Raw genomic sequence first — 15,154 nt, 5'->3', positions numbered from 1 at the left:
CCAGAAAGTTCAAGCATATGACTTTCAAGAAAGCCCAGTTTGCTTGAACTGTTATTGAACAGATCCACTGAGAGAGTCTTCAGTCTCCCTTGCTACTTGGAGGCAGTCAGACCTGTGAGCAATGGGCGCAGGCTAAGAGCCTTTTGCTGAAGAACACATTGGTTCTTTCCGTCTCCAGAGATGCAGCTGCCATTGCCTCTGCAGCATGCCAGCACTACCTCTCCCATTTTGATAAAACTTCCGGAGGATTTTAAAACAAATTTAACTTTTTTGTCATTTTGCAGCAGTTTGGGCACAGACTTGAGATGTGACTTTGTCTTTCTGAGGATAGCTTTTTGAAACACAGCAGTGGCTCTCTTCTGCTGCCAGAGGTATGTTCTTCTCTAAAGTGATAGATTCTGCCATGAAGATGCACAAGACGGGAGCTGTGGGAGCACTCATTCAGGGATGTGATTGCCCCCATGTATTCACATGTACATACTACTTAGATAATAGAGATGGGTCAGTCACACACTGGACGGTTAGTGTGATATACAGGTTTGTCCCACTATAGAAATTCTTTTCTACTAATACCACATGAAATAATACAATCTGTAGGAAAAATACTTCCAATTTCCAAAATATCTGAAAAGTATTCATGTAACTATTGCAACTTGCTGATGACAGAGTGAGTGAAATAAAATCAATTATGGTATCCTGCTTAATTTTTGTCCACTTCTTACATTGGCTGAAGCATGTTTTATAGCAAATTATAAGCTCTGTGCATTGTTCAGAGACACTGCAGTCAGTTCATGATAGCATTTCTCCCAATAATTCATCTTTCAGTGGCAGTGCTTGTCTATAAAAATTGATTTGATAAAGGAAGTATGAAGTTCTGTGTGAATGTAACAGTACTCATAGCTGGGGAATCTGCAGTGATTGAATTTCTGGATCTAAATGCATGAGTCTCTCTACTGCTTGAGTGAAAGGATCAGGCCTATTAGTTTGAAAACTGTAAATCTCATACATGGTCCAGCTACTCGAGGAGGCCAAAGGCCCACACTTAGTTAACATGGGTTATATACGTTTCTTTAGGGCCAGTTTCTGATACTATTACTGAAATTAATGGGACTACCTGAGAAGTAAGGTGTGAGCATGATATCAAAATGTGGCCACTGGTGTTTAGGTCAGTTTCTTTTCTTCCCAAACTCACCATTACATGAACATATTTCCCTTTCAGTAATTTTGTGCAGCTTGCCACTTTGATAAAGGAGACAGAAACTGAGATTAGTTTAAAACTGTTGGAGTCATAACTAGATCAATGAATTATCATTGACAAGGCTCTCCTTAGCTGCAGGAATATAGCTGTTCTGAACTCACCAGAAGAAACTTATACCATAAAAAATATGCTACTGCAGAAAGATTTGGGAGTAAGCAAATTCAATACACAATGTCAATTTGACAGTGAGTATTAGAGACACAAGGTGGATGAGGTAATATATTTTATTGGACCAACTTCCGTTGGTGGAATAAACAAGCTTTCGAGCTACACAGAACTCTTCTTTTCTGTTAGCTCGAAACCTTGTCTCTCTCACCAACAGAAGTTCATCCAATGAAATTTATTATGTCACCCACCCTTGACTCTCTCATATTCTGGGACCAACAGAGCTACAACACTGCAAAGTGAGAAATATTATAACTTTTCCAGGCCTGGTGACATACATGCAGTAAATCTGCATCTGTATGTTGAGTGTATTTTGAATTACAGAACATATATTGTAAATCAAGCTTCACTTTCTCTTTCTTTTCCCATTCAAATGAGACCCATATTATATAATATGTTTTTGAAATGTTGAAAAGAGGATAACTTAGAGCTATGGAAATATTTTAGCTTCTTGTAGGCATACTGCTGAATAGCAGTGGGGAGAGAAATTATACTAGCATGTTTACTAGTGATGTAAAAACATAGCCATACAATAATTTCAACAGTCAATATTAGAGCTCTCCAAATATTTCTTCACTAAGTATTTTTCACCCACCTGATAGCTCTAATGATGGTTTTAAGTGCTGGTGTGAGATCTTCTACTGATACATCACATTGGCATCCTCTCTCAACATAAACATCGTCTGTTCCAAGAGTGGTGTCAGCTACAGGATACATTTGCAAGCTAAATAACAAGCACTTCAAGACAATACCCTTGTACATTTAGGTAGCTTTTCTCTCATGCTGTCTATATTGGGAAATAAAACTACATTAAGGAAACCAAGTTCTGCTGTCTAGTCTCAACCTAAAAGCAAAGAGGAAAACAGATTTTTAGTAATTAGAGACAGAAAAAGGCCTGAGACCTATTAGATCATCAGTCGATCTCCCTGCTAGTGCAGGATTGTATAGTCCAAAATAGATACTGTAATATCAATTCCTTTTGAATGCAGGTCTGCGTGGCATCTGAGTATATCACATCATGTTCTCTATTTTAGAAAGAAGCAACAAGGTAATAGAAACCGTGGCAGAACCACAATATAGATAAAAGACACCGATATTGTAATGATGAATTATTAGTTATTATTTATATAGCAACATAAATTTACATAGCATTTAACAGAAAAATAAAGGATTTGGTCCCTGTTCCAAAGAGCACATTTATTCTGTGTGAGGACAGCTGAATGACCAAATACTCCAGGTAAAAACTGTGTTTAACAGAAGAAAGATATAGGAAGAAATACATCCCAGTTCAGTTGGCCCACATAAGCCTTCTGCCTCTAAGCCACTTAAGCATTGCCTTTGCCTGCCATAGTGGGAGCTGAGGAAGCTCTCTATACTAGCAAGTCTTATGATTTAGAAGAAATCTGCTTATTTTATTCATAAAATATTTATGCCCGTCCCCTCCCTAATGAAAGCTTGGATGCCTGACAAAATTATTAATTAGTTTTAACTATGTAATTATCCTGCTATATTATTTTAAGTTCACCAAAGCTACTAATAATTAAAATAATAACTGAAAACCATACATAATGCTGAACTTTCCAGGTGTTTCACACTTCTGTCCCTGATTTAGTCTTTCCAATAACTTCCCCCATTTCTGGAATCTCCTGGCTTATCCCTAAATACCATACTAAATAAGTCTTCCTTTATTCTAGTGGTATTTTCACTAAAAATCTGATTCTTCTTACTTACACTGGTGTAAATCAGGAGTAACGGTTGAAGTCAATAAAATTACAACTGTATAAAACCAGTGAATGAGGAGATTCTGGCTTCTGCAGTTTAAAATAAAGTGCATTTCTAAATGGCGGCCTCTATTATACAATTCTTGGACCTTGTTCTAAGTGTAGCTTAATCAATGAAAGAGCTCCTTTAGTGGAACATTGCAAAGAAAAATCTGCATAAATCTGGTGTTGAATGAGACTCATGCAATCTGTGAAGTTCTCCAGGCAGTTCACAGACACAAATATCTTCAAAATATATTTATAGATACACAACAAAAAGTTCTTGTAAGTTTAAGCCAACATGCAAAAGAGGCACTTTTCTTAATAAACTGCCTTCTTTCTTTCTAATATTTCCGTTGGCATGAGTTTCCCTCAGCATGGTAGGAGCTCAATACAATATGTCAATAATGCTGTGAGGAAAAGCTATAAAACTTATTTGATTTATATGAGAAATGTGCATATTTCTTTATAATACTTAGAGACTTGGAAATGCCTCCCACCCACATCAATGGGCAGGAGAAATTGATGGGGCTGTTGGTGAAAGGAAAACAGTCACAGTAGCAAGGGAGGGAGACGTTTGCCAATGGACAATAGGTAGCTCCTCCCCCGGGAGTCTCTGGCACCCATTGGCCAATTGGGGGAGAAGGGTGCTGATTGGCCAGCATTCCCAGCTCCCAGGATTTAGCCAGTGCAGGGGCCTTGTGGAGCTTTTTTTGGCTCTGTTCCAGCTGCCCACCTTACCCACCTGAACTAAGAATGGGAACCTGGCCTGACAGATACTGCAGGTCTAACCAATCGCCTATTTACAGGGTCAGGAGGGAATTTTTTCTCCCATGGGCCAACTGGCAAAGGACCAGGAAGTTTTTTGCCTTCCTCACAGCACCTTCAACCCACAGTGGTCTGAGTAGGAACACACTTAGTACCTAACTAAGGTACTTGGGTGGTGGAGTTTATTCGTCAGAAATTGCCGCTGGTTTCCAGTGCAGTTAAGAGAATAAAATGAATGGTTCCCAGAGGTAAAAGACCTGGGATTTTGGTGATGAGCCTTGGGCTCATGTGATAGGGTGAGTCCTTGAGGCCTTCATGGGCAGAGGTCAGACTTTGTAGCACTTGCGGACTGAGGTCCCACCCTGCTGCACCCTCTGTCCCCTTTGCGGGGGAAGGGGGGGGGGAAGAGGGTGCTAGGACTCAGAGCTGAGTCCTGGGGTGTAAACTGAGGAGAGCCACCCCGTGTTTGAGTTATATGTTAAGTAGCCCTGTAAACCTGATGCTAGTTACGGATTTTATGGTAACAAGCCCTGTAAGCCTGGGCCAGTTAATGGGTTCTCTGGTAAGGAGTTCTGTAATCCCCACATTGGAACCAATTAAGTGTCTGGTATAGGAGAATATAGGTGATGGGCAGGTATAGCCCCTCCCTCGTCTTAAAGTTTAACAAAATTGTAATCCCATGCATATGTCTGTCCTCATTTTGCTGCTGTGTCCAAAAAGAGTTTGGGGAGCATGTATTAAGAAGAATTTGGAAAATTTTCCAATTTGCATTCCCGATGAAATAAATGTTTATGCTCTGATTAACTTTCCAGTGGAATTTTATGGACATATATGCATTCCATTTATGAATTTCACTGCCATTTATGATTATGCAGAGATATATGGGATAAAATTATGTTGTGAAATCCCACAAATAACAAATAAAAATGCATGAGTTCATAACTGTATGTCATATGGTTTGGTGCACAAGTTATGCCTTGGTTTTGATTTATATTTTCCAAAGGCCATATGTGTATTCAGTTTGTTTAGCAATGTACTTTGGCTACAGTAAAACTGACATTGCTTCAGTGCTTAACTCCAGCAGACAGTTCACAGCTGTGAATCCTAGTAGAGGGAGGTACCTACTCGTAAATGCCTAACTCCCTTTGAGGGGAGGGGCTTAGGCAATATTTCTTTAATATAAGAAGCCTCATTTTTATTGGTTATCAAATAATTAATGCGTGATCCTAAAATTCAAAATTCTGCGTGTATAATGAACATTGCATAAAGATTCCCATCTAATAATTATCAGTTAGCTTTAGTTGCTCTTAAACTTCCGAAAAACGCTCTGTCGAAATACTGGCAATATTTTATGGAATGGCTCCCGATACTTAATTAAAAAGGAGTTTCTCCACGTTGAGTGATGATAGCAGAATCAGAAGTTTTTCTAAAAACAGTTAATTATATACACCATAATTCTACAGTTAAAATTGCTGATCACATCATAACAGTGAATCACTAACTGATCTGTTATTAACTCGCCATAAAAGGAGAGTAAGAAAGAAGGATGATTTTGTTTTGATGCTTTTTAACTTTTAAAATTCGAAACTTTTAAAAATCTCTATCTAACTGATATGTATCAATATAGCTATACACACAAACATATCTCATACCTATGTAAACAGCACACATGTTAAAGTATAGCCATGTAAGAAAGTGCAGGCTATGTGATAAAGTGAAGAGCTATGGGGGAAATATCCTGTATCTTTGACTGCATCATTTGTTGTACTCTGCCCACAAAACCGCTCTGAAATTCCAAACCCCTTGTCCTTGGGGGTGGGGACAGAGATCACCACTGGAGAGTCTTCAGCCCAAATGCCCAGTTTTGGTCAGGGTTAGCAGCAGCAATGACTTCACCCCCGCAAGCACTCACCCCACTAGGGCCAGCTTCATCCTGGGCTTGGCTCCCTCTCCCTTTCTATTAAAAAAGCAGAGACTCCCGCTGCTGAGTAATGGTAATGAGGGTACTTGGCTTTAAATGCAGAAGGTTATGAAGGACAGTACCAACAACATTTTTTAAATTCTAAAGCATTCCTAAAATAGTACTGTATTTGGCATACGCAGAATACATGCCGTGTAGTGTGGTATAATGGCTTAATTGGCACTCAGTTCATGGCTTCACCACTCATGAGTGTGTGGTCATCTGAAATTCATTTACGTAAAACCTCTGTACCACACAACATTGCATTTGCGCTCTCTCTCTCAGAGCCCAATTGTGCAACCCTTACTCATACTACTAAGCAGTCCCTTTGAAGTCATTGAGTACTCACCTAGATGAGTAAATTTTGCACAATCAGACCCTCAATATGTATTGTAGAGATACACATTGAATGACAGAATCATAGGGCTAGACCATCATTTGATGTAAATTGAAATAACTATCAAAACCAATGGAGCTACGCTGATTAACAGCAGAAGAAGATCTGTCGCATAGAATTCAAATTAGAATGGTGGATTATGTTTGAGAAGATCTTACTAATTCAATACAGTGTAAACTATATGAAAATGACAGGAGATACATCATCAGTTTAAACAATCACAGAAATATTACCCTATCGACTGACATCAATTAACATATTGCTAACAGCACTACAGCTTTTTATCCCAAGGTATTAGCTCATACAAATCCAGTAAGGAGACGAAAGACACCAAATGGCTTAACTCTTAACCAGTAATTGCTAACTAATGAGGGCTTAAAAACAACTAAACTAAGGACCTGCCCCTGATCGAATGAACTCTAGATGAGGGCAAGATCTGTGTGTTATTGAAAGAAAAAGCTGTCATTTTTACGATACATAAATTTTATGGTAATAACTAAGTATATGGGGGATGAAGTATACATTTGCATTCTTTCCATGATTTTTATGATCTACTCACCCTGAGGATTCAATGTAAGTACTCTCAGGGGAATAGAAGGGCAGAGAGTTCATGTGAGTTTATAACTTTCTGCCGTTAAGTTTAGAGATAAGAATAGAAATCAACTATTTCCTTGGAGAGGCCTTTTCAATTAATCAAATGAAATACGTCTGTAATTTCTCAAGTGTTGAACACTTTGATGTTTTATTCAATAAACTGCACAACGTCTTTAGGTTATAGAGAATGCTAAATATCTCCTGCAAAGGCTCGAAAGAATAAAATGGTGGAATACAATGTAACAGGGTGTGTTGGTCCTTATAGATGGCTACACCCTGTGCCCTACTTTCATCTCAGAATGGGAGAAAGGGTGATTTAGAACAACCCCTGCTGAGAAGGCAGTAGGGAGAAGGGGAATAAGTCCTGTTCCTCAGAAACCAGAGACGCAGCAAGACCTGGAGTAGGGCCTTCCACCAGGAGTGCTGGGGAAGCAGCCCTGGAGAGTCTGTGGAAAGGGTCTATGAAGAGACAGGAAACACAGGGAAGGGTAAGTTGTTCAAGGCCTGATGAGGCAGGAGAGAAAAGAACTTCCCATTCCTTTGCAGGATAAGATTTTCAGTAGAATCAGAGACTGTTTGTGAGTCCTGCACTAAGGGGATGAAGATTCAGATGTGTGGGAAAGCAAGTGAAGGAAAGGCCTGAAGCAATGCACTAGTGGAGTGGGCTGGAGGCCTGTTGCTAGCTCCTGCCTTTAGCTAGAGATGACAGGCTAGAGCTTGCAAGAAAAGGTGGGAGGAAACCCTTTTCACTCTCCTGTGTTAAGGATGGAAGAGCAAGGTAGGAAAGAACTATTGAGTTGTTTGGTCCTGGAAGGATGAAGAAATTCCTTAGCCTGGGGACGTCAGTCAATCACTGGTACCTGCCTTACATCAAAAGAGATGAAACATGATACAAGAAATGGACCACTGAGCTCCTACACTAATAGGTAGCAAAAGGCCTGGCTCAAGGAGGGTCAAATATGTGTGGTGTTTTGTGTTTGGATGTTTGTTTATCCCAGAAAGGGAGGATTTTTGCTTTGGTTGGAGGGCCAAAGTACCACAATCACCCAGCCAAATAGCCAGTGGAAGATTATCATAAGGAAGGAAACTGAGGTAGTGACCTGACACCTGGGAGATAAGAATACATTACTACAACAAATAAAATGCTGTAGTTCCATTCAGTAAGAAGAAAAAATGCTCTAAGCTAAATATGCAGTCTATTGAACATCCACCTTGAGACAGCATTTAATAACTGTAGAATTGATAGCATGTGAGGAAAAATTTTGAATACACCAAGGTTGGTACTACATATCTGAGGGATAAAAGCGAGGCTGCAGAATGTACTGTGTAAGTGTTGCCTATAAGTAGTAAGCAAGCTGGACATCAGTTTGATGACACTGATCCCAGAGGCTGCTGGACTAAGTCCTACAGTGGAAACTTTACCAAAGAGCTGGAGTCACTTAAAGCTGTTGTTCCTTCTGTCACAGAAGAGAAATGGACATATCTGTTGGCTTTTGTACATAATGGTGGCTGTGCAGCTGGAAACTGCTGACATGCATACAATCTGCGGTTACTCTGAGGAACTGGAAAGTATTTAAGTGTATTGTAAAGAATTATAAACTATATTTAGTTTTTATGAGTATTGATTCCTGCAGATGCAATTCATGGCATCTTTTCCCTAAAATCAAAGACTGCACGGTAAGTTCCTACTTATTTTGATGATGCTTCAAGACTATAAGTTACAGTATGTCTAGGGGAAAATATATGGCAATGTTTGCATAGTTTGTTTGATGAGCATGGGGAGCTGGTAAAAAGGAAATGAATTCCTCAATGTGATGGGGCTAGAGAATGAAAGATAGGAGTATAAAATAAGGGGTAAAAATTAAAAGGAATATTACAATTGTGCTCAGCAAACTGCATTGGTTGTCAGTTTATGTCGAGGTGCAGGTCATGGTATTGATTTTTTTTACCTATAAAGACCTTACTGGTTTGTATCTTAAAGACCACTTTCTGTTCCATTGTTCTATCATAGCCGTTGAGATCAGCCATGGGTGCTCAACCCCTAAGCTGAAAGTCTCAAGATTTGTACATCTGAGGATTCTCAGAGGAGGATCCTAGACTCTGGATTGCTGATCCGCAGATGGTCTGCTTGTTTTGTTTTCAGCCCTTCAGGGAATGTTGCTAACCCTGATTATTTAGTGAGGCATTTCCTGAATAGGTACGTTGAGTAGGAGGCTCTTAGTTGTGGTCTACAGTGTATTTCAGTTCTATGTATGTGCTAATATGTGCTCTTAAAGGGATGCAGATAGCTAAATCACACTCTTGTCTGATTGTTTTTTATTATCCACAATTATTAGAAGTTGCATACATGATTACTGTCATGAAAAGAGATTAGCGACGTCTCTATTTTTGTCAATTGGTTTCCTTTTTGCAGTTGACAGCACTTTGTGTACAGTCAATTTTGCTGCTTCCCTTGTATTCCCATATCCTATTGTTTATATGTGGGCCTTCAGGGGGAAGTCAAATCTTTATATAATAGGAAAATGTGATTGTATAAACCTAAAATTGCCAGGGAACACTCAGGCAACTGTAATACCAAAAACTACTTTTAACTCACTTTTTGAAATTGACTATATTTCAAGTTGAACTTTGATAGGTTACAAGTTGCCTGGCTCTCCCTATTCTTGGCTGCCACTAGGTTCCCTGGCTATCTTAGTCCTCTAGCATTGCATCTGGTCTCCACATCCTTGGTTATCCCTGACTAGAGGGGCCACTGGGTCCCTGTTGATGCGACATCATGGAGGAAGATCTTTGATGAAGTGAGGGTTACATTTGTGAAAAAACAGGATTTTTGTGAAAGTGCTTAGCTGGTTGAAGGAGAAGGGGAGAGGCATAACCTCAGGTCCTATACCTTCTGTAAAACAGGAGCCAATGTGGACAAAACTTGGAATCTCCATTCTGTCGGAAATTCTGACACTTCACGACGTCCTTACACAAAACCATGATCTTGTTTATCTATTATCTTTTAAGGTTGGTCTACGCATAATTTGCCTAAGATAAAACCATAAAAATAAGGAAATGAAAAGTTAAAGCATCTACTAGTACATCTCCCTCCTCTGCCCAGTGACACAAACTCACCACTAGCACCACCACCAAGCAGCACACCACAGAAAAAGCACTACAGCTTGAACTCTAACCTAGTTGGGAAGCCAGCTTTCCAGTACCCCCCTTCTCCAAACTCGAGTATCTGCAGTGGTTTCCTAGAACCGTGGAGAATGGGTGGTCGTGGAAGTCTGGCCGCTTTGTGGCAAAGGGGAGATAGGGACAAGGTATAATGGAAAATATGCATGAAAAATATCTTACCATCTGCCACTGGTTTTGGCTGAGAACTCTTCAGACGCAGTGAAGGTCTGAAACGGGTTCGGTCATTGAAGCTCCAGCTCTTTTGCACTTTGGTTGGGCTGCTCTCTGCAGTAACATCAGTACCTGGTGACCGTCGATCTCCAACTGATGCTTGCCTGTTCTTAATACTCTGGCCTCTTGGGCTAGCCATCCGTACCCGCTCTTTAAAACTTAACTTCTGGCTGTGAAAGAGAGAAATATATATTATTTCATATTTAATTCATTCCAATTTCCTTTGTTATGTGATAGACATGTAGATATATTTATTTCCAGCAACTAAACTAAAGAAAGCACAATGTAGATTTTTAACCAGTGTTTCACTTTCATGGAATATATTCATTCATTGGGATAATGCTCATTTGAAATAAGTATAATTCTATAAAGACATTATCATTGAGAGTGTATAGTGATTGCAGTGATAGTGTATAGTAAATCTAACAAAATGTAATCCAGTAATAATGGTTTAACCTTACAGACATACTTTTAAGGTTAGGACTTAAATTTTAGATGATTACAAATATATTTCCATGTAAGACAGCCCAGCTCAGTGCATTTCTGATCATCTCTACAGATAAACAAGACAAATTGTTCTATTATTTCTGCATGCCATGTAGTTGTTGTTTTTTAAACAGGCAAGATTAATGTTATTGTTAAGTTCATGCATTTTCAAGACATGACATTTTCCAACATTTCATACATATTATTAATGATCACATAAATTTAAAATTCTTTGTTACAGCATTCATTTGGACAAGACAAAAACCAAAATGAACAACCTCCCCCACCCCCAAGAAATGTTATTGATGTGATGGCTGATTCACAAAAATGTGATATTATACTGTATGTTTAATAAAGTAATTTCCTGTCTTTGAGCTGGGAACTGACCAGCTGGAACAGCCACTAGCAGATGGTACTTCAGGACCAGTCAGCTGAAATAGCCTGGCCATGCTAGTGATTGTGACTGCTTGATCTAAGATGGCCTGTACATTGGGAGAGCTACAGGAAGAATGCTTTTTTTCATACACCTGTGACTTTTCCCTTCTACTTACTCATGGGTAAGATTTTGGGTGCCCCTAATTTACAGAATGTACTTTCCAGCTTTGTTCATGTTTGTATATGCTATGTAATGTACTTGATTTGCTCACTCTGGCTGTTTTCATGTAACACTTTTCCATATTTATTTATAATTTGCACTATTCATTGTCACTATTTTACAGACACAAAATATGGGACACAAATAGGAGACGGAATGGAGTAATCCACTTTGAACCTGTGTATGCAGTTTGGAGGCATGAAGATGTGTTGTATCTACATGATTAAGTTCAATAATCTATACAAGGGGAAAATTTTCCTGCACAATGATCCTATTTGTGCAAGGGAAGGGGTTGACAGACACAATTGTATTGTGGCTACATAACAAATGTGGGAATTTTCTGTAATATTTTTATGAACAATGTATGTGTCCCCATCTGACTTTCTATTGTTACCCATTGGATATAGAGGGGATAAATTGCTTTTCCTGGAATTGAGCAGGAGGTATGACGTGTTTGGGCTGTGTAGCTGTCTGGGGTAGTAGGAATGTGCCATTAGGAACTAGGCTGGAATCAACCCAGATGAATGGAAGATCCTCCTGAGGTAAGGGAATCTCAACAACCAAAGATTAACTCCTACCTGCAGAAGTAGCTGAACGTGTGAACACAGCATGGCTGTGTCTGGAGAACAAAGACACAAAGGTGTTAGGTGTTTATGTGAAGAAAAGCAGGGTTCACAGACACAGGGAAGCTCACTGGCGACTGAGAGACAAAGGGAACGGGGCAGAGGAGATGGGAAGAAACCTTAGGGAAATAGGGTGTGGCAAAATCTTGTCTCCCCACAGTGTGAAACCTGTCCTAATTCTGCCTCTCTCAGGGAAAACCAGACTTTCAGCCTCTGTATTCCAGGTCACTAATATATTGTTACTTTATTTTGAAAAATCTGCCTAGTGCTGTTGCAGATATTTACTGAAGAGCACTGTGCCCTGAAGCAGGGGGAAAGTATCTTGCAGGAGCCTGGCTCGGCTGGATTGCTGCAGGCAGCCATCGAGATACAGGGATTGATGGGGCTTGAAGGCCTAGTTTTGGAGTTGTGGCGGCCACTGGCCTGTCCCTGTGGAACAATAGGGATCCTTGGAGTCCAGCACACTAATGGGATATTCCTCAGGAGACCAGTTAAAGGCTGAAGCATAGACTAGACCCTGTGAATCCATGACAGGCCACACTTAGGAGAGCCTCTTGTGAATTTATTGACTCTAGCAAAAGGGACAGGGTGTTCCAGTGGCAATAAACCTTTTTGGGGGTCATGGCAAAGACTATCTGCTTGTTGTTCATGACACTGAGATGCAGCCTGTTCTGCTTCTCTCATGGTCCCTGTATTTTACTGTAAGACACTAAAAAGAAGCGTTTTGAACAGAAATGTATTTTGCAACTAAAAAGAAATATTAAATTGTACTGTTCCATGTCTACCTGCTTAACAAACTATATTCTGAAAAGACAGAGTTCTCAGTATGTAACTATATGAAATGGAATCACATGATCTTCTGAGGTTATGACATTTTCAGATAATCATACACTCTTTGTCCATGCATCATACTATGTCTCATACAGCTGAGACTGACTGAGAGGCAGTAGGCGGCAAGCAAAGCACATGCTGAGCGGCTTATAATGAGGTCAGTTTCAAGAATGCTATAAAGATCTTCATTAGACAAATATGGCATCTTATATCCCTTTAAAGAATACTTGTTTCTGTAATTTCTCAATCTAATCCCTTTCTCCCCTTGCCCAAAGTAAGCAATTTTTGAAACAAACATGGGATGATACTGGAAATGTCATCTCTTTCCATTGCAAAATATTAATCACACCTGGAACACTAAATCCTGTAGTGTACTGAATACAAAAGACCCTCAGAACCTATAATCTGAAAGAAAAGCAAGCTCTAAGGTTTGTTTTACAGTAACAGTTACAGTTCAAGGCTCAGTTCAACTCTCAGTAACTTTTGTTTATAATCTGTCATGAGAATGTACTCTAGGAGGCAGTCATTTAATAGTCACACTACAATGTATTCACACTAGCGTGCATGAATTACATAATGCAAATGTATTTGTTATTATGGGTACTATATCTATACATGTGCTCTCCATATACTGTATTTGCTGTACCGGTAAAAAAAATTAATTATTATTCAAGCACGAAAATCAAATGATTATTTTCTAGAGAAATCCTATAAAGTAAAAACTTTCTGGAGATGTCACTTTGTCTTACATTAATTTAACCAATTGGAAAATTGATAAGGTAGCCATAACAAGGATTGATAAGGACTATATTTTATATGCAACCAAATGCAACCAAAAATAAAATTAGATGAAAAGTATGTATTACTGCTGCTAAATCAACTCATTTGTACTAATATAAATCTCTTTTTTCTCATCTTTTAAAAAGATGTCATGGATGTAGTGCTTTGAATGAAAGCCATCCTGTTGATGTCCAGTAGAGACAAACATGACATCATGAAATTGGATGGGGTACACTGTGGCGTTTGCTCACACATTGCTGTGGACTTGTCAGTGTTCTGGGATTAACGCTTGAGGGCCCTCTTAGCCGCCACACAAGGGTTCTTGTAACTCCAACCTGAATGCTGACCCAGAAGGCAAAAGCTTTAAGGCACTGATTCAGGGAAGCAAAACGGTTAAGTGCTTTCCTGAAGAGGTGTGGTCTTTTGAATCAGGGCCCAAGTGTACAGAACCTGAATGAGCCCCACTATCCCTACCGTATAGCAATTTTGTTCTTTTTTGGGGGATGACTCTGTTCTTTGTTGCTTATATTTTATCTGTTTAATCTTTTATGCCTTTCTATTTCTTGACTTTGACAATGATAATCTTCTTGGACCTACTGTGTTCTTTTGCTGCCTGTTGCAGAATTCTGTATATTTCTATAGCTATAGTGCTGGAGCTTTAAAGTCTTGTAGGGCAAGCCTACGCTACAGCGCTACATCGGTGCAGCTGCACTGATGCAGCTTCACCACGGTATCGTGTCTGTTGAAGATGTGCTATGCTGACGGCACCTCGGCGAGAAGCATAAGCTATGTTGGCGGGAGAGTGTCTCCCGCCGACATAGTGCTGGTATGGACAGCGCAAAACTTGCATTGCTCAGGAGGAGGGACTTTTTCATACCTCTGAGTGACATAAATTAGATTGACTCAGGGCTAGTCTTCACTATGGAGAGATCAACACTGCTGCTATCGATGCAGCGGGTGTTGATTTAGCGAGTCTAGTGAAGACCCGCTAAATCAACAGCAGAGCACTCTTCGGTCGACCCCGGTACTCCAGCTCCCCAAGAAGATTAAGGTAAGTCGACCGGAGAGTGTCTCCCATCGACGCAGCGCCGTGAAGGCATTGGGGTAAGTCGACCTAAGCTATGTTGACTCCAGCTACATTATTCATGTAGCTGGAATAGCACAACTTAGGTCAACTTACCCCTGTAGTGAAGACAAGCCCTTAAGCGGTAATGTAGACCTGCCCTAAGAGTAGTGATCAGTTACAACTGGAACCTTTGGAAAAAAAGAAAATGACTTCTCTTTAATTTTTGTACTCTGAAGGCATTAGTTATAACATCTCACCCACTTAGTCCTCCACCCCGCTAGTCAACATACACATGAACTGTTCTCTTGCACAGGGCTTTGTACTCCTTTTAGTTTTTCCCAAATTCTTTATTTTCTATCCTTCACTTATGAAGGAACTGCTGGGGGGGACACACTAGGGGTCACTGTGGCTTCACTGGAGGGGTAGTGAGCAATATTCTCTAGTGGACCAAATTACTTTAGGAGCCCCATTACTCCAA

The 15,154-nt window shown here is 39.8% G+C and overlaps 1 protein-coding gene across 2 annotated transcripts in view; it reads right to left on the bottom strand.

The window, feature by feature from the left end:
- Positions 1–15,154, bottom strand: part of KCNQ5 (potassium voltage-gated channel subfamily Q member 5) — a 530,762-nt gene that overhangs the window by 24,171 nt on the left and 491,437 nt on the right. For both annotated transcript variants that reach the window (XM_048845923.2, XM_048845922.2), the window contains 2 exons: positions 10,245–10,465; positions 2,019–2,127 (listed from right to left, as the gene is read on the bottom strand). In XM_048845923.2, coding sequence (XP_048701880.2) covers positions 2,019–2,127; positions 10,245–10,465 — 330 coding nt within the window. The remainder of the gene's footprint in view (positions 1–2,018; positions 2,128–10,244; positions 10,466–15,154) is intronic.

The sequence above is a fragment of the Caretta caretta genome, chromosome 3 (assembly GCF_965140235.1).
Source record: "Caretta caretta isolate rCarCar2 chromosome 3, rCarCar1.hap1, whole genome shotgun sequence".
NCBI lineage: Eukaryota > Metazoa > Chordata > Testudines > Cheloniidae > Caretta > Caretta caretta.
The sequence above is the reverse complement of the archived record's forward strand: the minus strand, read 5'-3'. Positions and strand labels throughout refer to the sequence as shown.